Source organism: Nannospalax galili, unplaced genomic scaffold (genome assembly GCF_000622305.1).
Source record: "Nannospalax galili isolate Female #2095 unplaced genomic scaffold, S.galili_v1.0 scaffold241, whole genome shotgun sequence".
NCBI lineage: Eukaryota > Metazoa > Chordata > Mammalia > Rodentia > Spalacidae > Nannospalax > Nannospalax galili.
Window position 1 is genome coordinate 1,962,054 of NW_008345602.1, and position 24,413 is coordinate 1,986,466.

At 34.6% G+C, this 24,413-nt stretch overlaps 1 protein-coding gene across 4 annotated transcripts in view; it reads left to right on the forward strand.

The window, feature by feature from the left end:
* Rfx3 (regulatory factor X3) overlaps nucleotides 1-24,413 on the forward strand; it is a 349,065-nt gene that overhangs the window by 273,243 nt on the left and 51,409 nt on the right. For all 4 annotated transcript variants that reach the window (XM_029567638.1, XM_017800265.2, XM_029567639.1 and 1 more), the window contains 6 exons: nucleotides 322-503; nucleotides 5,373-5,492; nucleotides 15,368-15,489; nucleotides 17,356-17,468; nucleotides 21,672-21,787; nucleotides 22,263-22,417. In XM_029567638.1, coding sequence (XP_029423498.1) covers nucleotides 322-503; nucleotides 5,373-5,492; nucleotides 15,368-15,489; nucleotides 17,356-17,468; nucleotides 21,672-21,787; nucleotides 22,263-22,417 — 808 coding nt within the window. The remainder of the gene's footprint in view (nucleotides 1-321; nucleotides 504-5,372; nucleotides 5,493-15,367; nucleotides 15,490-17,355; nucleotides 17,469-21,671; nucleotides 21,788-22,262; nucleotides 22,418-24,413) is intronic.

Below are 24,413 nucleotides of genomic sequence, written 5' to 3' on the forward strand. Positions count from 1 at the left end.
AATTATAAATGTATTTATGATCAGTTAATGATATTATTTTTAACTCCCTGAAAAATCACTTGTCTCCAAAACTGCAGTGAATATAGGGGAAATTAGTGTGTCTCTACTCATGCTTGAATGTTTGAAGAAAGAGTATTTCCTAAACTCCTAACTGTTGTTGTATTAGAAAGTCAGATGTGCCAGCCTCTGATTTATCACAGTTTATCTTAAGATTTGATGAAGAACTTCTAAGTCTTTGTACATATTGTATCCTGAGGAAATTATAGACAGTTTGGCAAATTATGCGAATTCTCTGAGTTTATTCTGTCTTATTCCTACCAGCTCCAGTGGTTGTTGGACAATTATGAGACAGCAGAAGGAGTGAGCCTTCCGAGAAGCACTCTGTACAACCACTATCTGCGACACTGTCAGGAGCACAAACTGGACCCAGTCAACGCTGCCTCTTTTGGAAAACTAATAAGGTCAATTTTTATGGGACTACGAACCAGGAGATTGGGCACTAGGTTAGTACTGAAAACCAATATCATAATCTAATCTCTCTTTTTCAAATTAGAGCAGTGTGATACATATACTGTTTAAGCAAAAAAGTACTTGACTACAGGTAATATGTGAGGAAAAAATACAGAATGAAGAAGAGTTTATAAACCACAAGAAAAGGGACATCATTATTCAGTGAAGACCAGCGAGTGTAAACAACGGATCTTAAAACCACGTAGAGATTAGAAGGCCAACCTGATAGGAAGGATTTGCCTGTGGTAATTTAGCAGTTATTACGTATCATTGTCATCTCTTTTTGAAAATAACCATACTAAACATAAATAAAATGACATAGTAAGTGGTAAACCATATACCTCTTGACTCTTGTTTTTTAAAAAAATGTTTTTATAAAAATTCTATTTGAATAGAAGATATAATTAAGGTTTGCTTCATAGTAAACCCCTTTACTTCATAGTTTTTGGGCTAGTAAAAGCATTTGGTAAACTTGCAAAATATGCAAATTTGAAGTCCTTGGTGATAGTTCTGTTTTACCTCTTACTAGCCCTTTATTTTTCTGCTCTAGTTATGAAAACATCCAAATGTGGGAATAAAAATGTGAGCAGATTCTATCAGACGAAACACTAATGTGAGAAAGAAACTTCCAATCTCTCGGGTTTTCTTCCTTTTTAAAATAAATGAATGTTTTTGATAATCAACTGTGAAGCTTCATTTTTGTTTCCTATAGCATTCACAAATTGAAAACCAGTATTTCAAGAAATTGGGAAGAAATATATGGATCTTTTGACTTTCCTAAATCATACAGAAATCACATAAAATAGAGATGCTATACTGTACATTAGGTGATATACCTTTATTTATAAATCACAATTTCAAAGAATTATACTAAATAATTTTTAATTCCCGTAAAAGAAGCACTACCGTATTAATTGACTTCAATACATATATATGCTAAAAAGAGGAGTGAGAACTGTCAGGGAGAAAAGATTGACCTGTTACAACCTCAAGCCTTGTACCCAAGCTCTCTCTAACACAACACAGATTAACAAGGGGAAAACACAGTCATTTGTTCTAGTTTCCTTTCTGTTTCTATAATAAAGTACTCTAAGCAACTTGGGGGGAAGAAAGGGTTTATTTGGCTTACACTTCCAGGTCGCAATCTGTCATTTGGGGAAATCAGGCCAGGAACTCAAAACTGGAACCAAAGGAATTCTGCTTCCTGTCCCTCTCACAGGCTCCTGTTTAGGACCACCTGCCTAGGGATGGCACTGCCCAGAGTGGGCTGGGCTGTGCTGCATCAATTTAGACAGTTCCCTCACAGACACGCCACAGTTCAGTCTGATCTAGGAGGTTCCCTCAAAGGAGGCTTTCCTCTTAGATGACTCTAAACTGTGTCAAGCTGATTGACAATGCTAAGTAGGACACCATTTACATGAGTGTAAGTTCCATATATTGTGGAGCTGAAGAAGCATGATTGGACAAAAGGGTGTGATCAGTTAAATAGATGGTGAATCAGGGAAGCCCTTCCTTCAGATTCCTCTCATTGTCTTCAGAGAGGAAGCTATTCCTTTCTGCTAGATACAGGGAGGAGGAATGCAGGCCCCTCAAGAATAAGACCCGAAGACCTATGTTCTGGGGAAGATCGCTATGTTTTATGGCCCACTTCACTGGGGAGGAAGTGAGGGTGTTCTTTCATCTCTTGATGGCCTGTTTCTGCTGGGTTTTTTTTTTTTTTTTTCCCCATGCTAAGGTACCATATTTTGGGGCAGTATGCTCGGAATCTTAGTGCTCTGTCAATTTTAGGAGACTGACAAGTTTTGTATGCATTTGAATCATGAATTCTCCCTTTCTCTTGCTTTGAAGCAAAAATGCAGTTTTTAGATTGCTGTAGGTTCAGTTCTCTTGTAAATACACTTTCTTCTATCTATACTTCAAATGGTAGTGTATTTTAAATTGCACAATTGTCTATTCAGACTAGAGAAACTAGCTTTCATTCCTTTGAAAACAAATAGCTTTTGTTTCTCTATTCCCCCCCCCCCCTAAAACCAGGAAAATCAATTATTTGGAGACCTAACCTACTATCTCCTAGCTGATGGCTCAGTAGTTAAGCATTTGGTGCCAGGATTTTGAAACTCAGCACTTTAGTCAACATTCTAATAGCTGCATTGTTGTGCTGCTTTTGTTACTGCAAAGGATTTCAATGGGTCCTATTCTGAGGCTCCATTCAAACCTTGAAACACATCTTTAAAATAGAAAGGGTCAAAATTGGGGTTGTTTGGGTTTGTGAATGAGTAGAATCAGTAGTTAAGCATTTGGTGCCAGGATTTTGAAACTCAGCACTTTAGTCAACATTCTAATAGCTGCATTGTTGTGCTGCTTTTGTTACTGCAAAGGATTTCAATGGGTCCTATTCTGAGGCTCCATTCAAACCTTGAAACACATCTTTAAAATAGAAAGGGTCAAAATTGGGGTTGTTTGGGTTTGTGAATGAGTAGAATCCATATTCCCTAAGTATATTTTGCAGTATTGCAGCTTTGGCTTTCTGCTGGCCCACCCCCAATGATTATGTCTTCTAATCCTTTTAAAATTGCACATACTGCTTATAATTCAATTGGAAAGGACGACCTAAAAGAATAAGGAGAAGGGGCTGGAGAGACGGCTCAGTGGTTAAGAGCACTGACTGCTGTTGCAGAGGACCCAGGTTTGAATCCCAGCACCCACATGGCAGCTGCGAACCGTCCTTAACTCCATCCAGTTCCAGGGGAATCTGACTCCCTCTTCTGACCTCCTCGGCATTGCACGACACAGATGCACTCACATGCAAACAATACATGCGTATACATAAAATAAAAATAATAAAATAAATTTTTAAAAAATGAGAAAATAAATGCTGTGAGTTGAGTTTAAACAAATGAAGTGTTAGGAAACTAGGAGAACTCTAATGGAGAAAAGCTGACAGTGTAAGGGTGAAATTTTAAGAGATTCGTCCTGCTGTGGAAACTGGCGCTGACTTTTCACTCCTATTCCAAGGAACAGAAGGGAAATCAGTACAAGTCATGAAGCAAACTAAATCACATATTTTTAAGTGAGCTATCTATGGAAGTATTATTCTCAACAAAATTATCTAATAAAATTATCCAAACTGAGCCATACCTTTTCAAAAGTTTGAGGACTTAAATTAACAAAAAGCAATTAAATCACTACGTTTCTCAACAAAGGCAGATCATAAAATACTTTTTCTTAGAAGCTGGGTGTGGGTGGCACACACTTTTAATCTAGCACTCCAGAGGCAGAAACAGGTAGCTCTCTCTGAGTTAGAAGCCGGCATGGACTGCATAGCAAGTTCTAGGACATGGACGGCTACATAGTGAGACTCTGTTTCAACAAAACAAAACATAAAAAGATACTTTTTGTTAGGTCCCAGCTCCAAATTAAATTTCACTAAAGATGATCCTGGATAGACTGCTCTTCCTTCTCATCCTCAAACCATTCATGCCCAATGGAATGAAAAGAACTTTCTTTCAATACAACCTCAATGTTAATTTGTAGGAAACTGAAAAGAAACCACACTATCTTTTGGGAGTCTCCCAAGAAAAATATCATCTTACTTTGTATTTTTTTTTACATGTTTAATGCCTCCTGCCTCCTATCCTCCCCTCTACTCCCTGTTGGCTTCCAGTTTGTATAGAGCTTTGCAAAGCACATTTATGATAGGTTTTGTTTTACTCTTTTTGCACTACAGTAGCTTTTTGGAAACAGGATCTAATCTCCCCAAGCGGAAGGTCTTTCTTTAGAGGCATAAGGGCTCATTTCTGTTGATTTTGTGAAAGTATAGGTATTCAAATGCCTTCTATTTTTAAACTAACAATATTGTTTATATGATTTTAATGTCTCAAATATATGCTTCATCTAATGCATGTTTGCTAATCTTGGAAGTAAAATTCTCTTTTTATAAAAAATATTTAATGTACAATCCGCTTGCATTTTTTTGTAAATGAAAGAAAAAGTTGGAAAGAGCACTCACTGATGTCTTGCTATATACAGACTCGTGAAAAACTATTCTCTCTTTGCAAGAATTTGCATATTTAAAATGTTATTTTTGTAAGAATTTGCAAGTTCCATTCAGAACAAAACTTGTCATTTCTAATCCCAAGCATGAACATGTGGAGTTTCAGCTCTTTCATTAGATTTGCCATTTTTACAGAGAAATGTCCCCATCTCTTGCAACATGTCTTATTTAGAGTACAAAACTAATATAAATCGATAAAAAACAGAGACTGATAAAATGTGTTTAAAAATCAATATAGTATTACATGTTTTCTTTGAGGGGTTTCAAAATATTAAATAATAGATTTCATCATATCTTCTAACAATAATGCTGTATCATCATCACTAAAATAAGGACAAAAATGAGGAATTAATCCAAGACTGCAGAATTAAGAATTTGTTTCCTCAGTGTATTCTGTATAGCCACATTACAGCAAACTAATATCTAGCATGCAACCCTTGGTGCTGTAATGAGTTTTGATTGGCCAAAATGCTTTTCCCACAATTACCTCTTCTACATTAAATTTGAAATGCAAATTAGAAAATAAAATTAATATGACAAGTGGGCTATTTGACGAATTTTTAAGTGAACGTTTTAAAGAAATATTTATCTTTGGGGTCTTGAGATGATTGTTTCGGAGTCTTATTTTGATTCTTCAAATGTCACTATAAAAAATAATGGGCATCCAGAAAAGATAAATCATAAATGCCTACCATTAGTATACTATGTTAACCTAATTTTTCTGTGTGAGGTTAATGGATATCCCACATGGCTAGTATTGGTTTCACTGACTTTTCGTACTTTTTGTGTCTATTGTTCTTTTATTAAGAGGAAACTCCAAGTACCATTACTATGGGATTCGTGTGAAACCAGATTCCCCTCTTAATCGTCTACAAGAAGATATGCAGTATATGGCGATGAGACAACAACCCATGCAGCAAAAGCAAAGGTAGATTCTTCAGTTATTGTTGATATTTCAGAGCTACACACATCTTAGTCCTTAGGGGTCCTTATTTCTGAACAAATGGAACAAACGGATGTGCAGAAATGTTGCTGCCATTGGCGTGCAATGGCACTATGGACATTTCACTAAGGACAGTGCTTAAAGGTGGTTTAGATTTTCAATTAAAAAAAAAAATAACATCCTTCAACCCTTTAAAGTTAAAGTGATGTCCCAAACTGTTCGCTCAGGGAAGTGACATGCAAAGCATAAGGTGTAGACTGAAGCAAATGTGACCTTAGAGAAACTTGTGTGTGCTGTTCTAGGGATCCTTCAAGTCATTCTTAAGTTGTATTTATTATTAGTATGTGGTGTGTGCATGCATGTGCATGTGCACACACATGTACATATGTATATATATATATGTGTGTGTGTATATGATGTGTTTGTGAGTGCAGGTGTCTAGCAGTTAGAAGACAACTTTCAGGAATTGATTCTTTCCTTCCACTATAGATTCATTCAAACTCAGGGCATGGGGCTTGCATAGCAAGCAGTTTTACATGCTTAACCAATCTAACTCATCCCAAGTTGTTCTTTTTGACCAAGTTTGAATTCGTACAGGATCTCTGGGACTTCTTACATTTTCTTGGAATCTAATTTTCACAAAGTATAATTGTGGATATTGGAGCTTTAAGAGATTTCATGTATTCATGGATGGATGGATACACCAATACATGGGAAGGCAGATGGATGATAGAATCATGTATTTCAGAATGAGAAAAATAAATACCTTTTTAGTCTCGATATAGTCCTGTGATAATTAAAGCATTAGCATACATTTTTTAAAGATAAATCTCACAAACGTTAAATGATTTTTACAGCCCATTATATTATTGTCAGGTCAAGGACCTTCCAGTCACTTATGACTGTATCACAATTTGAAGCAAATAAAAAATTTTAAACTCTTCCTCTTTGCCAATGTAACTTAGCTAAGACTTGTATTTATAATTGTTCTTTTCAATTGATGTTGTGGAAGTAGCTAGGAAAAAGGACACTTCTGGCTAGATTCTAATCTATTGATCTGGAGTGATTATTTGTATTGGTCAGATTTTCCCCATCCATATTAGTGTAGCATACAGCATTAGTTCTAAGACATTGTTATAGAAAGACAATATCACAGTAGTCTTTCCTCTAGTAGACAAACACTGACTGAAGTTCTACTGTGTACTAGGCCCTTAATGCAAGGACAGGACGTAGTCTCCAGCTTCGATAAAACAAGGTGTGTGGGGAATTAGGGATTAAAAGGTAATGTAACCCCTGTTGTGCCAAAATACACAGAACTTGATCAAAGAACTATAGAATACAGGGTAATTTAACAAACTGGAGAAGGGAGGATTTCCATGAGAAAGTGCTATTTGAGTAGGTACTAAGAGAAGAAAAAGAAATAAAGGACTATTTAGCCAAGGGGAAATATCAATATAAGCACATGAGGGTAAAGCCATGATGTCTTTGGTAATGGCCCATCTTGGTGAAGCTGTTGTCACAGAAGAATTGAAAGGGTGGTTGAGTATTTTTGTAAGAGATGCAATTTGAATAGTAGTTTGAGACACATACTATGGGATTTAGTTGTATATGAAGCTAATGAGTTTGTTCTTTCTGCAGAAGATAGCTTTAAAGCTATTAAGGCTTTGAAGCAAACAATGAAACTTTGATTTTTTTCTAGAGAGATGACTTTTTGATTTGGGGCAAGACATATTTAATGGGAAGAGAATGGAGGAAGGACTCTTGTTCAGTACTTTCAACATGATCACAGTAGCAAGTGTATGTGTTCTAACCTTAAGATTCAGCTCAAGGCTGGCTATCATAAAGTTTCTTGAGGATTTTAGATCTTTAACTCACAGATTCTCAATTTTGTTTTTAATTCCAATTTTTTTTAATCTATAAGAAGGAAAATGTATTAAAGAGGACTCGGGGAAAAGCCAAAATAAATCAGAGGGTAGAACCTAGAATGGTTGGCTATACAGTTTGTACGTTATAATAAACTATTGTTTTGATTAATTTTCCATTTAATAGAGCAGAATTTATGGCATTTATCTTCTGGTATGATCTCTGCCCCCATGCTTAGCAGCAATACACAGTGAGATAATGGTGAGATCCAGAAAAGCTTGTTAAAATACAGGTGATATGTAAGATTTTTAAAGTATTCTCGAATGGGGGCTAGTATTTAGTATTTCAGCATATTCAGATTGATTAAATACCTCACAATTTATCGATTGCATTGTTGCATCCACATCCTCCATAGTGTAAATTACATGTTTCACATGTTTTATAATGAAGAAGTCGGTATGTGTGGTGATTATTTTGATAATTTAAATTTTGATATTCAATTCGTAAATAAATTTGGAGTTACAGTAGTTATATGGATAATAATGATTTATTTTGCATGGATTTATACCTTGAACTCTTTTATGTAAGGAATCTAGATTGAAGATTTGATAGGATAGTGGAGAAAATTTCCACATATGTGTAAATCAGATAGCAATGGTACCATATGGAGCATAGCTGAGACTGGAAATGGTTAGAAAAGAGCTCCTCGATGCAAAACAGATGTGACAGAGCCCATCTATAGTTTCATGTGCATGAAAAGATGAATCCACCCTGAAACCCTTTACTTAAAATGAAGGAGCAGATTAGAGTCTGCTTGATTCACAGGCATTCATGGGATGTGACAGCTAGTGACAAGGCATTATAAATAGCCAAGGTCTTCTGTTTACTTTTGGCTTATACAGGGGTCTGTGAACATTTAGTGAAGGGACAAAGGGACTGAGGCACTAGCAGACCTTATGAGTGTCACTCTCCTGATTAGAGTTAGGGTAACAAAATGGAATAATTGCCTCATATAGAATGACACTATGGGTAATCAGAAAAGAGAAAAGGGTATAGTTTTTAAAATATCTTCCGTTGAAAATAAATGTTACATTTAAATAAGGCTGTCTCCAATTTTTAAGAGACTGCGCTAATTTGCTTACCTTTATTTAGGTAACATATAAATTAAATTATAAAAGAACAAAAAAGGAGATCAATTATTTATAAATCTAAAAACTGTAAAAATGTTTACTGCAGTTTATTTTTAACACTTAAAAGAAATGTATAAAAAACATTGGCACGTATACATTATTTATTCCATGTCTTTGTAGGCAAAGTGGTAGAATGGAGCCAGGTGCTTATGCCAATGTACATGACCATGCTTGGTCCCAGTTGCCATTCCCAAATCACATAACGCCAGTTGCATGTAGAATAAGTATATCACATCTAAAACATCATAGGAAGACAGAATGTTAGAAGGAAGAGATCACCCAGTGGAAAATGAAGTCAATAAAGAATCGATAACTTATCCATAATCATATGGCAACCTAGAAGAGAACTCGCCATCTTGTCTTCATTCTTGTAAGAATTCTGTCATCAAAGACAGAATGACTAGAGCAGAAACATACACTTACAACAAAAGTGTTACAGCCAAGTGTGATGGCTCATGCCTCCCTCCTCTTTCCTTCTTCCCTTTTCCTCTTCCTCTCTCTCTCTTCCTCTCCCTCTCACATGGGAGGTTGACACAAAAGGACTATTTCAACTTCAAGTACAACTTTGGCTACAGAGTGAGACGTTCTTTTAAAAAATGCATAGTAAATACAGGGAAAGTCACATTTTAATAAGCATCTTTTAATTAATGAGAAAACATGCTACTTATTACCCATTTACATGGTCTCTTGACAAGAGGAGGATTCTGTGAGCAAAATGAACCTTTGTGACTGTGGGGGAAGAAAGAGAGGTCTGGTAGAAAGACTCCTTTTTGCTTCAGATATGAGGGAGGAAATCCAAGAGTGTTTGTCATTAGGAGACCTTTCTTCATATAAGATGCTTAAAATAGTTGAATGAACTCTATATTTAGAAGTAGAAGGCAAAGATTTGAGCACAGATTTTTTGGTACTTCTGTAGGATGCAGGACTTCATCTCCATGAACCTTAGTTTCTTCAACTTCAAGTTGGAAATTAATAGACTACTTCATAGATCATTTGGCAGTTCAAGTGGAAAAAATGAAAGTTTACAGCTGGAAACCTTTGGGTGTTGTTCATCTTCTCATTATTATACTGTTACTCTGTAAGCACTATGAAAAATCTGATACTCTGCTGTTTTGGAGGAGAATGCAGCCTAGAAATGGAGCAGGTGTAACTTGTTTCTCTACACCTCTAGGCTAGTGGTTCCCAACTTTGATGAATAGTCACAGTTTATAGCTCCTTTCCTGGACCACCAATTCTTTGGGGTCATTACAGAGATAAACCTAGAGGACTAGTTAATTGAGACATGAGAGTGTAAGGGATCTTTAGTGGGAAGTGCTCTGTTAGCTGTGCATTTCACTTTGGGACACAAATGAGGAATTTTGACACTGACTACTGAAGTCTTTAGTATTCCGTGTGCTACTGCACGAGTTCCTGACATAATAATTGCATTTTTCACTGAAGTCAAGAAGAACATAAAGAACCACACCCCAAGAATTGTTGAACTATAATGATGCATGTAAAGTTTGATAATAAATAGTAACAGTCATGATCTAGTGTTCTCAGTATTTGTTGAACTCTAAAATGGCCTTTAATCTTGTTTGATATGTATAATCTCATCTGACAAGTATATTGTATTTTACTGATAAGAAAGTAGGTCTACTTAATTGTGCTTTATGGAGAGCAAGAATCTCACCAATCTGTTTTCCCTAGATAGAGCCTCAGGTACTTTTAGTTTTTGTTAACATCCTGACATCAAATGGAACGAGATTGTCATTCTATAAATGAAGGAGGTAGGGAGAGGTATCTCTTTAGGAACTGTGTAACAGAAAGGGCCTGCTGTAGATAACAGAAGTGGCATGCATACGTGCAAGAATATCACTATTCTAGATAGCTAACTGTATAGTACCTATGCTAAAGGGCACGTGAAGAGGCTCATAAATGATATCGGGAAATCATGCTTGCCTCTTTCAACATTATATCCTTAACACCTAGCAGAACACATTTGTTAAAGAAATGAATGATCCAGAGTATTCATTCTCATTTTAGACAATAGCTACCTCATTTGAATTTAATTTTTTTACTTTTCTTGCCTAAATAGAAATGTGAAACTAATGAATAGACAAATATTCTGAGCATTCCCAAGAAGAACTGAAGAAATAAAATCTTATTTTAATCAGCAAGGTTGATGTTAGAATTCACTTAAATGACTTGGAGATCAATTTAGTATGACATCAAAGACTTGTTTCCTATTCTGAAAGAATGGGTCTTTTCATGTCTCTTGGCTTTCTCTGACATCAAGTGATCTAAAGACTCTGGGACTATTTTTCCAGAGAATTACATGAAAGCAGTAGAAAATCCTAGCCTCTTGCTCTATAGTCATCTGGACATTATTGTTTGTTCATGAAATTCAAGCAATTTTTTACTTTCAGGAGTTATAAATAGAATAATGACCTACAATATCATTCTTACTTTGCTTTTTTTTTCTTGGGCAGTTTTCAACTGCTTTGAAAGAACTCTCATTTGGTATGTTCAAAATCTTTCCACTTGGTGCTGATCGTTGAAGTAATGGTAAATATATAATATTCTGCCTTCCATTGGACCACTTTAGTATCTGTGCTTGTGAGATTATTGACAGGATATTACTTTTACAGTAAGCACAGCTGCCCAACTCCTAAATAACAGCTACAGCTAACCTCATGGGGCAAGATTCCTAATAATTTTCCAAGTTTTCTGTGTTAGTGACAGGTTTCATGCATGCACTCAGCTATTAAAACATTAGAGTGTCTTTCATTTCTTAATCATTAACAACTTTAGCTCTGATTGCCCATGGAGTTGCAAGCTGTTAAAATGATCATTTACTTCTTACTAATTTAGAAACCAAGAGCTGTTTCTTCCATTAATGCAGTGTAGGTCTCTCCCATGAACATGCACAGCACAGAAGCCCCACGAATCACTATGGGAAAATTTAATCTATAAATAATTTGTAAAATAAATGGGTATACATTGGTGGGTAATAGTTTTAAATACTAAAGAGTTCAGTATTTCTAAAGGATTCAGTATAGAAGTTTGGTGATTTTATAGCCACTTTTGAAAGAGATATATCTTTGCTCTGGAAACTATTATTGAGTATGTTAAAGCTGTGATGAAATGCTTCTTCTACAAAACTTTTAAAAAAAATTTAAAAATGCTTTTCTGCATTTTATATTTTAATGTTTTTGGTGATTATTTAATGAAAAGTAAAGAGAAGGAAGAAGTCTTGTTTCATAAAAAACTTAAAAATTTTATATTCATATTTATCCTTTTAAACCTGTGCATGTGCAGTGTCACAGTCACAGTAAATGCTCACTAGGTGTTTCATACATCATTGACTTAATATCTATTAAGATCAATTGATAGTATGATAAAATGAAAAGTGTTATCTTGAGCATTGATTTAAAGATATTGTACATTTTAAATTAAGTTTATAGGGGAAAATCACAAATTTACAACTTCTGTTTTAGAAAGTGAGTGTTGTCTAATGTTGTTGCATATGTTTCTACAAAGTGGAAATAAAGGGATCTGTACTGAGATAAGAGGTTCCTGTGGGCTAGGTCTGTGCAAGCTACTTAGGAAATCACTCAGAAGGTGTAATACCAGCTGTTAGCTCTGTTCTTAAAGATTTCATTGAATGTGTATATACAGTTAGACCTTTTCATTTTGTGGAAAATTCCCATTATTGACTTGCAATAAAGTTTCAAAATGACCAATAGATCATCTGAAACCATTTCTTCTAGGAAGAATCAGCTGTCAAAACTATTTGTTAAGTAAGCCTCTGCTTAATATGATTGTCTTGACTCCCTGGTAAGCTTCCTTCTGCTCTGGGGAAGCCAAAACCGCTGAGGTAATTGTATGAATAGGATATTTTCCTTAGATGGAATCAAGGGAACCAAGAGAATGAACATCTAGACTTCCACAGTCCAAAATTTCTCACTTTGGGAATTTCCTCTAATCACTGACCCAATGGTAGACAATAATATACTATGATATGCCTCTTGGTGAGTACTATGTTAAATAAAGCAAGGAGAACAAAGGTTAGCACTACCAAGAAACTCTTTCATTCTTCCAGGCTCACACCATCCCTCTTGTCCAAGACCATCTTCCTGCCTTTCTTGAGGTCATTCCTCATGGCACAACCTCTCTGAGACTTTTTCCCCACACCTTTCAATTAGGTGGTACAGTGTAAGTTTCTGGCTTATATGGGTTCTATCGCAACCAAAGATAGATGCACATAGTACATCTTTGGCTATCTTTGAATCCACTATTCACCCTGCTGTCCTTATTTTATGATTATAATGAAAATGCTCATTTCCCAGTATTAACTATATGGTCTAGTTCACTTCTTTCTCTCTACTATGTAAGATTTTTTTCTAAGTGTTGATTTAAACAGTTTTTTTTTTTTTAGAATATACCAGTATATCTCTTCACATCTCCCCATAAGCTGGTATTGATACATTTTCTATCTCCCATATAATATGATATGATACAATACACCTCTAATTAGTATGTCCCACTCAGTAATATTATTAAACATAATCATGTGTTCATAATTCATTGTGATTTTGATTACAGATTTTGATTACATATTCCTTTCTTTTAGAAAATTTTATTGCCAGTAAATATTAGTGATCAACACTACCTTTCTAAAAAAGCAAACAAGCTTGCTTTTAGGCTACAGGCTTGCTAAGCCATGTGTGAAGGGAGACTGTGAAATGGCATGTATACTCTGAAAATGTAGAAGGCACATTATTTTCTTTCCAGGTTAAGTTTCACTTGCCCTTCATAAGATTCCATAAGACTGATGTGCTGTAGGACAAAAGAGCATGATGAAGAATAGCTAGGCAAAGTTATAGTCACCTCATAGCCCATATTAAAACTTAATAACTTTAAATTTATAGGAAATAATTTCAGAGTAAATTATTAACATACCTTTATCTACTTGTGTCAAAGATAATGTATTTAACCATGAAGAAGCATAGTTAAAGAATTTTATGCTGTTTTGTTAGTAATATGAAATTTTGTAGATGAAAAAGTTTAGCTAAAAATCAGGGTAAACCCTGAATGAATCAATGAGGACAAAAAATTTTCCTAAATTAAATAAGGATGAAATCATTCAATCTGCTAGCACAGGGTGGTCAAAATACTACTCCCCGCTTAAGTACATAATATACTTGCCACAAAAAGTATTTAGACTTCTCTAAAATGAATCTTCAAGGAGAAACAAAATCAGAAATGACATTCTTAGTACATCACAATTGTAATACTTTCCCCATCTCTGAATATGGCCCCACATTAAAAGAATATTCAGGTTTTCCCATTAAATAAATGACTAGGCTTGAGTTCTTTGATAACATTAGAAACTAGCAACCAATATTTTGTGCTAAAAGAGGTTATCGCTAAAAGTATAGTAGGGATGACATACTGCACTCTGTTTCATCTTCTGTTCTATGACTTTTGTTTTTGAATCATTTCTTCAGGCAAACTGAGCATTGTTTCTATGACATTCACCTGCTCCATTAACTTACTATCTTTTGTCAGAGTGCAGGCACCTTTGACTCTGTCCTTTTCACATATTAGGGACATTGACAATCTTAATGACTGCATATTTAATTATAGAGTTGAATTATTACATGTGTCAAATATCTGGATGATGAGACTACTCTTGTTTATAAATATAATTGAAAATGGCAGGAAATTGAAAACCAAATATAAAAATGTGAATGAAGTTATTGCTAGATAATAAACTTATTATGAACTTTATTTTTTGTATATTTTTCTGTTATTTTAAATTTCTGACATGAAGAAAAGTAAGTGCAATCTGAGCAAAAGAAAAATTGTAATCGCTGCATCCTTATTCTGTGTTTGCCTGTCAGGAGATTTGCCTAGGCGCTGGGTGGGGAGGGTGGTATATGTGATTTTTGGCTTCCAAGAAATAGATTCTTTTGCTACTAAAACACATTTTTCTCTATCTTTGCAATAAAGTAAATAAAGTTTAGAGCTAGGACCTAAAAACACAACTTTCCCTAACTTTAATTACTTTCACATGTGATTTTTTTTTTTTTTTTTTCCTCTTCTGGGACAAAGCCAAGGTCTTTTGCTTGCTAGGAAAGTGCTCTACCACTGAACTGAATCCCCACCCTGATTTTTTTTTTCTTTAATTAGGTAAAGTAGGATTATAGATGGGTTCTTACAGGTATTTTGTTGCATACTGATGCTTTTGGCCTTTGTATTTGCAAATGTTGATAAGAAGAAAAGGAAATGGATATGCTAAGATTCATAAGAGGCTTTAGGAAATGTGAAAAACAGTATGATAAGATTTGTAAGCTGATCTTATTTTAAAGATATTAATAATTGAAAGCCATCCATCAACAGTTCTTAGATGCCAGCAAATTCTTGAATCTTGATTCAGAATAAAGTTCCAGTGCATTTAAATTTTTTTTTCAACCAATGGCCAATAAGTTACTTTCAAATATGTACTAAAACTATAGGTGTGGATATCTTTGTTGAGGTTTTCCAAAGAAAAACCTTAAAATTCTTTCATTGTTACATAAATTTCTGCATTTTTCACAAATGGATCTTTTTCCTATTGCCCCTCCCCTCCCCCCTTTTCTTTTCACAATTGGAAAAAAATGTCTGCACTTAACTTCATGAAACTATTGAGAAAAGCATCAACTATCATGAGATGTTAACAAAGGTAGATTAAAAATGAATGTGTTGGAAGTTTGGGGTAGTGCAGAAAAGAAAAGAATAATTTGGTTTGTTTGTTTGTTTTTTCCTATCTAACATTTTTAGGTACAAGCCTATGCAGAAAGTGGATGGGGTTGCAGATGGTTTCACAGGAAGTGGTCAACAGACAGGCACATCTGTTGAACAAACTGTAATTGCCCAAAGTCAACATCATCAACAGTTTTTAGGTATGTTAAAGCATAATGCATATTAGTTGCTATTAGGATTTTGAAGAGAACGATAGTAGGCTTTTCTCCAAGTACAGTGTCTTCCGTATGTTAATTTCATATAGAAGGTGGGGATAAACGCTGAAACTGTGCACATTATATGATAGTTCTAGTTCATCTATATTTTCTTGTGCTCAAAAGAGATTTTAAAAATATACTGAGCTCTACAGAACCTTGATTACTTTTGCATTAAAAGTGCATTACTATGCGACTGTTTTCAAGAGTTTATATTACTATTAGCTCTTGTGATCAAAATTATGTTGTGTTACTTAGGTAATAATGTCAAATCGAAAGGATTCTCATTTCTTGTGTACAAAGTTTCATACAATACAGTCTTGGATTTAAAAAAATATAAAATTAAAAATAGTTTATTCTATTAAATGGATTACAGTGACTTCAAAACTTTTAGTTTTATAGATGGTATGCATTTTTTCTTTTTAATTTTTAAATTTATTTTTATGTTACATATATGAGTGTTTTGCCTGCAGTTTATATGTATCATGCAATATCCCTGGAGGCCAGGAGAGGGCATCAGATCCCCTGGAACTGGAGTTACAAATTAGTTAGCTGTCCATATAGTTCTGGAAACTGATCCTCAGTCCTCCGCAAGAGTAGCCAGTGTTCTTGACTGCTGAACTATCCAGCCCCAGTATACATGTTTCTTGTTATTGAAAGAATTAGGAAGTATACCTTAAACATTTAAATATTTCTGCAGTAGCCAAAGGAGAAAAAGTGGCAATTGAATTGACAACTCTCCTAGAAAGAAGTGTGTGTCGTTTCCAGACTCTAAGTAGGTCAAGATGAATAGATGCTATCAGAGAGAGAGAGAGTGAGCGGGGGGGTGGGGAGTTTATGTGCACTTGCCAACAAAGACAGAAATAAGGCATTCAGGTTGAAACAGCAACTGAACCTGAAAATGTTATGGCATCAATTCCTGAACTAAAGTCCTCAGATATAGTCTTGTGGAACACTGAGCTTTCAACAATATTATTTTTATTTTGCAGCTTTATTTTAGTTATAATATTAAAATGATAAAAGTATATTTTAGGTTTCCAAGAGCCTAAAAATAAAAAGTGTTCATTTTGATTTTGAATTTATGATAAGGCAGGTATCAAAATATATTAATTGTCTAGAGCTAATGAGAAAAGGAGAGACATATGTAAGTTACACCTTCATCAAGAGATGACTATATGATGTCTCTGTGCTCTGTGTAACAGCAAGTGCCATAGTTATCTGAATGCAAAAGAGGAATGGGGGAGGCAGGCACCAGGAAGAGCAGGTTGATGTAGGTGTCCAACTCAGAAGACCCAGTGCTATAGCTCTTGACACCATGTTCATGTTGCAAGAGATGATTTAGTTACAGGACAATATTATCCAGCACATCAAATTAATGTTGTTAACCTTAATGTTATTTTGAAGTGGTATTAATTCTATAAGATTTGCTTATGATTATGTAAAAGGTATGAACAAAATAAATTTAAGGTTATACTTATTTTTATGTAGTTAAATACCATAATAATAAAAATAACTAAAATTGCTACTGGCAAGCTCAAGATATTTTTATTTTACTAAAAACTTATCCAATTTCTACTTTGACTAGAATAAAACTTAGTCTATACAAAATTCACAAATATACCCCCTCTATTCTTATATGTTGAGGATGTTATTTAGTTTTACTTGAAAAATATTAATTTGAAAAGTCCTTGCTCTTTGGCCCTCTGATATCTAAATTTTCTTTCCTTTTTAGTCTTCTGAAAATTCCCCTCATTAATCTGTAATTGACACCATCCACAATAGCTTTTTTCTGTTGTGTTGTCATGGTAACAGATGCATCTCGAGCACTTCCAGAGTTTGGAGAAGTTGAAATCTCTTCTCTGCCAGATGGTACTACCTTTGAGGATATCAAGTCACTGCAGAGTCTTTATCGAGAGCACTGTGAGGTAAGGCTTTCAAAGATAGTATGAACACATGCTAAGTTTGCCAGACAACTTGTTAAAACAAAATAGTCAAGTTTCTTTTTTCCTCAGAGATCAGATGAAGTTAGTACTGATTCTTTTGAGCACTACTTTAAACACTAATAAAATCATTCTCTTTCTTGTCTCTGAGTGGAGAGGTGAGGAATGCGTGAAAGGAGAGTACATTCTATTCTCCAGTTCTTAAGCCTAGCTTTCTCTGAATCTTTCGATGCAGTTCTGCTATATATTTGTCCTACAGAAACACTTGCACATGGGTGGCACATCAAATATAGAAGGGGATTTGTTGCATTGTTCTTTATTTAGTGCAAGAGATTGACTATACCTTTGCTATCTAATAGGGAGATAGATAAAGTCTGATATAATCTATAAGTTAGACAGCCAGAGAACTGAAAACTCCAAATGTGGTAAAATGGAATGAGTTTCAGGATTTAATGTTGAAGTAAAAATCAAAATACAGAAAGGCTGTATGACATGTTACCATTCGAATAAAAAAGAACATATTCAAACATCTCATTAGAAGAAAACACAAAATGTTAATAGTACCCTTGTGAAGGACTCTGGGGGCCATGTGACAGGAGAGAAAGACTTGGTTTTTTAATGGACTTTTTGAATATCACAAATATGAATATCTGTGAAAAATAATGTCTAAATACGTGTAATGAAGCTCTTTTGGTCTTCTTTCCAGGGACCATTGAAATGCCTGTTTGGGGGGTTGGTTACTTAAGGCTTCTTGGTGTTTTTGATCCCTACTCTTCCTTCCCTGTCAGAATTGCTGACCAACTCTAGGAAGTAAGCTTGCTCCATGCATACATAATACTTTATCTGCTACTTACCTAGTAAAAAGGGGATAAAAGCTTGTGCAGGCTTTGCTCCAGTGCTTCTCTTTCTGAAAAGGATTTAGAATTTAAGTAGCTTTATAACAGGAATATTTCAACCTGCCAATAAAGGCAGCCCTAAAGATTACCCTTTGGTTTTTAGGAAGCCATCCCAACTCTTGACAATGCAGCAAAAAGTTGAAGCCTAAACATTCACAGATTTTTCTTTTCTTCCTTACTCCAGAAATAAGATTCCTTGAGTTAATCTGATTGTGTATTAAAGATGCTAGGTTATTAACAACCAAGGGCAAGTCCTCTCCTTATTCGTGTCTTGCATGCCAGAAGTGTTCTTCAACATGTCCTACTCATTTTCAACATTTTTGGCATGATACAAGCCGCATAGTAATCATTTCCCTTTGATCACTATGATTTTCCCAATAGTAGAAGATTCCTAGATTATCATCATAATTGAGAAAAATGTTTCTTTTTATAACTATTATCATTTTCAATAAAACTTATGTAAACATTGGTTTTCTCCCTTGGCACCTTCTGATACTATGAGAGCTGGTCTTTAGGGAGAAGGCTGCCAGGTCAATTACAGCTCAATTACTCCAAGTTCTCTGTCTGAAGACATATATGTCATGTCTTCAACAATAGGGTCTTAACTTCAAGTTCTATTTTTAAGTATCACTGGTTTTAGGCAGGTGTGGTAGTGTATACCTATAATTAAAGTTGTCTGGAGGCTGAAATGGGTATCAGAAGGTTGAGGTAAAATTGAACTATATATCTATACTTAGTATAAAAAAGCCAAATCCATCCAACCAACCAACCAGACAAACAAACAAACAAACATTCCACTGGTTTTGTTATTTAATGATCAGGTTCATACAAGTTGACACAGTTTTTTTTTTCTTTAACATATGGGTAAGTATTCTTACAGTGGTCTAGGATGTGTGTGAAGTATTAATAATTGCTTCACACATTTAGAGACATCTCTTGGAATATGCCTAAGTCACAATAAAAATGTAGCTCTAATAATTTACTTCTGGAGAAGGTTTTGATATTTGTTTGAGATGAGGGACAACTATGTTTCCTTTGTTTTCAGATATTATATTTTGTAATTTTTAGTGTTGCTGAGAAGTATTATAATTAGATTATTTCATTTTCAGTATCTGACAACTTGCAACATTCTCTACTAGTTCTCAGAATATTCCTTTGTACAGATGCTTAATGTTTGAATTAGTCTTAGAGTGTTTTTAACACCAGAACCCAGATCTGCACAGGTGGTACATACTCTAAAATTATGAAATTACAGTTTACTTTTTCCTAAAATACTCAAGTGGACTCAAGGTTGTCCCATTTCTCTGCTCTCTGTGGACTTTTATAGATCTTGATGGGCCCTTCTGTCTTAGTTCTTAGGTTCTGATGATATCAAACACATTATACTGACTTACATTGACTACACTTCTGTCTTTTAACATTCTGAGTGATCACAAAATCAAGTTTTCTTTGACTTTTTAAAAATATTGTATTTATTATTTTTATTTTATGTATATGAGTGTTTTGCCTGCACGTAAGTATACCACATGTGTGCAGTGCCCCACAGAGGCCAGAAGAGGGCATCAGACACTCTGAATCTGGAGTTACCTGGGTTCTCTGGAAGAACAGCAAGTGTTCTTACCTGCTGAACCATCTCTCCAGCCCCCTTTGAGCTTTTATCTGAAGGCTCTATTACAAAGTAGTTACTGTGGCAGGGTGAAATTAAATATGATCATCAAAAATTAATAGAGAAAGCACTAGTTTTTAACATTTTCAACAAAAGTAAAAGGCCCTTGATACACCTGGAAAATTGTTCTAGAAACTAAAATTAAGTTTAAACTGAAGATAATAACCCAAAGTTAGAAAGCGGAGTAATCTTAAGCTGCTCTCTAAAAAGAGTATACAGAAAACAGGATGATCTGATGGGGGACACAAATAACCAAATACGGTTGTGTACATATCCCTTTTCTGCCCAGAGAGGCATCAGCCTCAGAATGCCTCTTGATTCCAGCTTATGCATAACTTCTGTCTGACTGGGACCATCTTGGAACCCATGGTCAGCAGCCTTGGCAGAGTTAGGTCAGCCCTAAAACCCTCTTCCACACCTGAGCACCTTAATACTTTATATCTGCCTTTTGGATGACCCCTGGTTATCCATCAATTTGAACAAAGATGTGAGCTCAACTGGAGTTCGGTACCCTTCCTGGTCTGGAATAGGGAGAGTGGTATGATAGTTAGCTTTAATGGTCAACTTGATACAGTCTAAAATCACCTGGGAAGAGAGTCTAAATGAGGGTTAGTCTAGATCAGGTTAGCCTCTGGGCATACCTGTGGAGAGTCTCCTGATTACATTATATTAAATTAGATTTTAATAACATATTTAATACAAAATGTCAAACATAACATGGAAGCAATATAAATAAATGAATTACTTTCACATTTTAATAGGGTTTTTGAATGTTATGCCTTGTCATTTTTAAATAGAAGCAATATGAAAAATATGAACAAATTATTAGCTTTTCATTTCTTTTCCTGAGTCTTTGAAATGTTACATGTTATCAAGAAAATACAACATGTTAACTATATATCTATTATTTTAAAATGCTTTTTCTAGATTGAAAATGCAGTATGACACCCACCAAAAATGGAAACAATAAGAACAAAATAGTATTAATTCTTTTTTTGATCATTGATTTTCTATTCTGTAAGTTTCTAACATATAGTTGATGTATTAATGTATAAGCAATAAAAACTAAGTTCAGTTGATTACCTAATCCAGTCTGAAATACAATATTTTATGTTAACATGGAGACAATATAAGCATTAAGTACTTTCACACTTTTCTTTCTGTCTTTAAAATGCAGTCTGTTTTCACTTCAACAAGAAAACACTATATACAAATTATTAGTACTTATTTTCATTTCATTTTGGTAAGTTATTGAAATATAGTGGTGTTAACCTTTAAAATGTGATAAAAATTATTTGAATTTCCATTGTTTTAATGTCTCATTTCCACATGTAAATAATATAATTAGTAGTTACTTTATATCCTTTTTGTTTTACAAAGTCTTGAATATGAAGTGTGCCTTAGTACTTACACTACACCCCATTTTGGAGTGGCCAGGTTTCTAGGCTCAGAAGCATGGGGCTCCTGTGGATCATTGCAAACAGGCAGCAGTAGTGAAAAAGTCCTGTACATATAGAATGATTCCTATGGAGGAAATGTAGATGCGTAACAGAGAACGATTGATGGTAAAGTAAAAGAACAAGTGAAGTGAGGGAAGTGTAATCGTCTGACCATTTTGTTTTTTAGGCAATATTGGATGTTGTTGTGAATCTTCAGTTTAGCCTGATAGAAAAATTGTGGCAAACATTCTGGCGCTATTCTCCCTCAACTCCAACTGACGGCACTACCATTACTGAATCAAGGTTAGAATCAATATGCTTTCCCAATTCATTTTTGTGGCTGACTAAATATCACTACTAATAAATTAGAGATATGTATACCAGTTGTGAACCTTACCCAGTAACATTAAGTGACTAGAGTGATGACGTGACCATAATAGAAATAAACACGAACTGCTCTCTTGAGGTTTCAGGGTGTGTGTTTATAGCTCCCATTTTTATTGATTTGGGGGACTATGGTACAGCTGCTTTGTACTCATGGAATTACTATCCTATCTGCCTGTCAAACTGTAAGAAAATATTAATGTAATAGGCAATTCTGGGGGTATGTTTATATATATACATATTTATATATATACATATATGTCCAGCCATATGGCACCAGTGCAGTGGTGGTATAGTTCTAAACTCAATAATATTTGGTAAACTCTTTTTAAAGTCCATTTTCTTTTTTATCCTCATTTGCCATCTATTCATTTGCGACATTTATTTACACCAGCAATCTGAGTGAAATAGAAAGTCGACTTCCGAAAGCAAAGCTGATAACTCTGTGCAAACATGAGTCTATCCTGAAATGGATGTGTAACTGTGACCATGGGATGTACCAGGCTTTGGTGGAGATTCTCATCCCCGACGTCCTTAGACCCATTCCTAGTAAGTTAAATGCAGACAACTACGGATGCTTTTGTTCTCGTACATACCACCCAGTCATTTTGGGAATTGACATTGCAATCAGGAATGATCCTAATTTCATGTAAATTTGTCAAATAGAAAACATGCAACATAGAATATTGCATGAAAGGAGCCTAGAACAACACTATAGTGAAAGGGCAAAACGGGTTTTTAAATAGAAATAAACCAACCTAACAATATGGCACCCTCAATAAACTAACTTAAAAAAAACACTGCTAGATCAGTCAACCATGAAAAAAAAAATTGTACTCAAGGATAAAGACCCCTTCATATAGCAAAAAAAGATCATCTCTAATTGCAGGCCAATCCCTTTCATGGTTGCTTAGGATTTGAAATGAATTTATCCTGGTTTTCAGTAGAGTTGACGTCCCTTATTAAAGTATTTACTTTGTAATCTCTAGCATCATAAGAACTATAAATTCAGTTTCCATTAACAGTAATGGCTAACTAATATTTTGAGAGAAAAATCTATATAACTGCATAAGCATTGTATCCCCACTATGAAGCAAATGGGAATTGCATAGATAGCATAGATTACCTTTTTTAAGTGATCCTGCTTTTTACATATCTTGTAACAAACAAATGTTTTTTTCTGCAAGTATCAATGTAACTGCTACTAACAGATACTGTTAGAAACAGCTGGAACTACGTTTTTGTCTACATCTGTATGAGCACAGTAGTGACCTTAGGTTTTTAAAATATGGGACTGTTTTCCACTCTACACTGACACTAATAAAGTAAAGGCCGTGTTTTAGCTTGTGAAATTAGTTACTACGAATTTCAAATATGCTATTCACAGATGATTTCTGTTATGTTATTTTAGAGCATATGTAAATAGGGTTTAACAGAAGAAAAGGGGAAGATGTTAACATTTGTATGTTTATATTTTTCTAAATAAAATAGACATGGTGGAAGGTATAAATTGTTTCCTGTATTCCCTACCTTGAAGTAGGTGCTTACACACATTTTCATATAATGCCAATCAACCCACATAAATATATGGAGGAAGTAGTAAAACAAAAGAAATACCACTGACAGTGTCTCAAAACTTTATAAATTGCTAATGCATTTCACTCAGTGTCCACCAAGTTTCCTGACTAAAAACTGATGAAAAATGATATTGTCAAGGAAGATTTCGCTATGTAAATCTCCACTAGTTTATGTTCCAGAATTTGACGTTCCTTGTTACTTTCTTGCTCCCTGTGCTCTGAGTGATAATCTCTAGAGATGTTTATAAGAAGTTGCATAGGAGAGCTCATTAGCCTATGACATCTGGCCACCAAACATACAGTTTGTCTCATGAGATAAAAGAAGGGATATCAGTGAGTGCTTTCTCTTTTGAGGCGAGTCAACAGCATCCATATTCATTAAGCAATTCTGAAATCTCTTGCTTCTGTATCAGCATTGTAAGACTTTAACTTATGAACTTATAAATTCTCTAATTTAAATCATGCATCAATTTTAGTTGACTTTAAGCCTTAGAATTTTAAGTATATAATACACTTGTCTTTTGTCTTTTGAAATTTTTTATTTGAAAAACAACTTATTCTGTCAAGTATTTTGTCTTTACATTCAGCAAAAAACGGAATGATTTTATTTCTCTGAAATTACAAGATGCATTAATGTACCATCCTATAAAAGAAATTTGAATTTGAGTTCCCATCCTACAATGAGACTCAACAAAATAAAGCTTAACATGTAGATAGCGATCACCTGGTTAAATGCATTTTAATACTAATCTCGAGCAGATTGTGGCAGTTTGGCTTTGAAATCAATTTTAAATTCCAAGGCGTCCATTTATGAGTCTTTAGAAGTTGTCAGTCAATCTGCACAATTGTTACCTTATACCAATCCATACAGAGAGAGAAAACCATTGTATTTTCTTTAAATTGTATTTTCTTGCCTACCGATACTTCACTCTACCATTTTCTGTCCAGATGGGATTTCATTTTTTAGC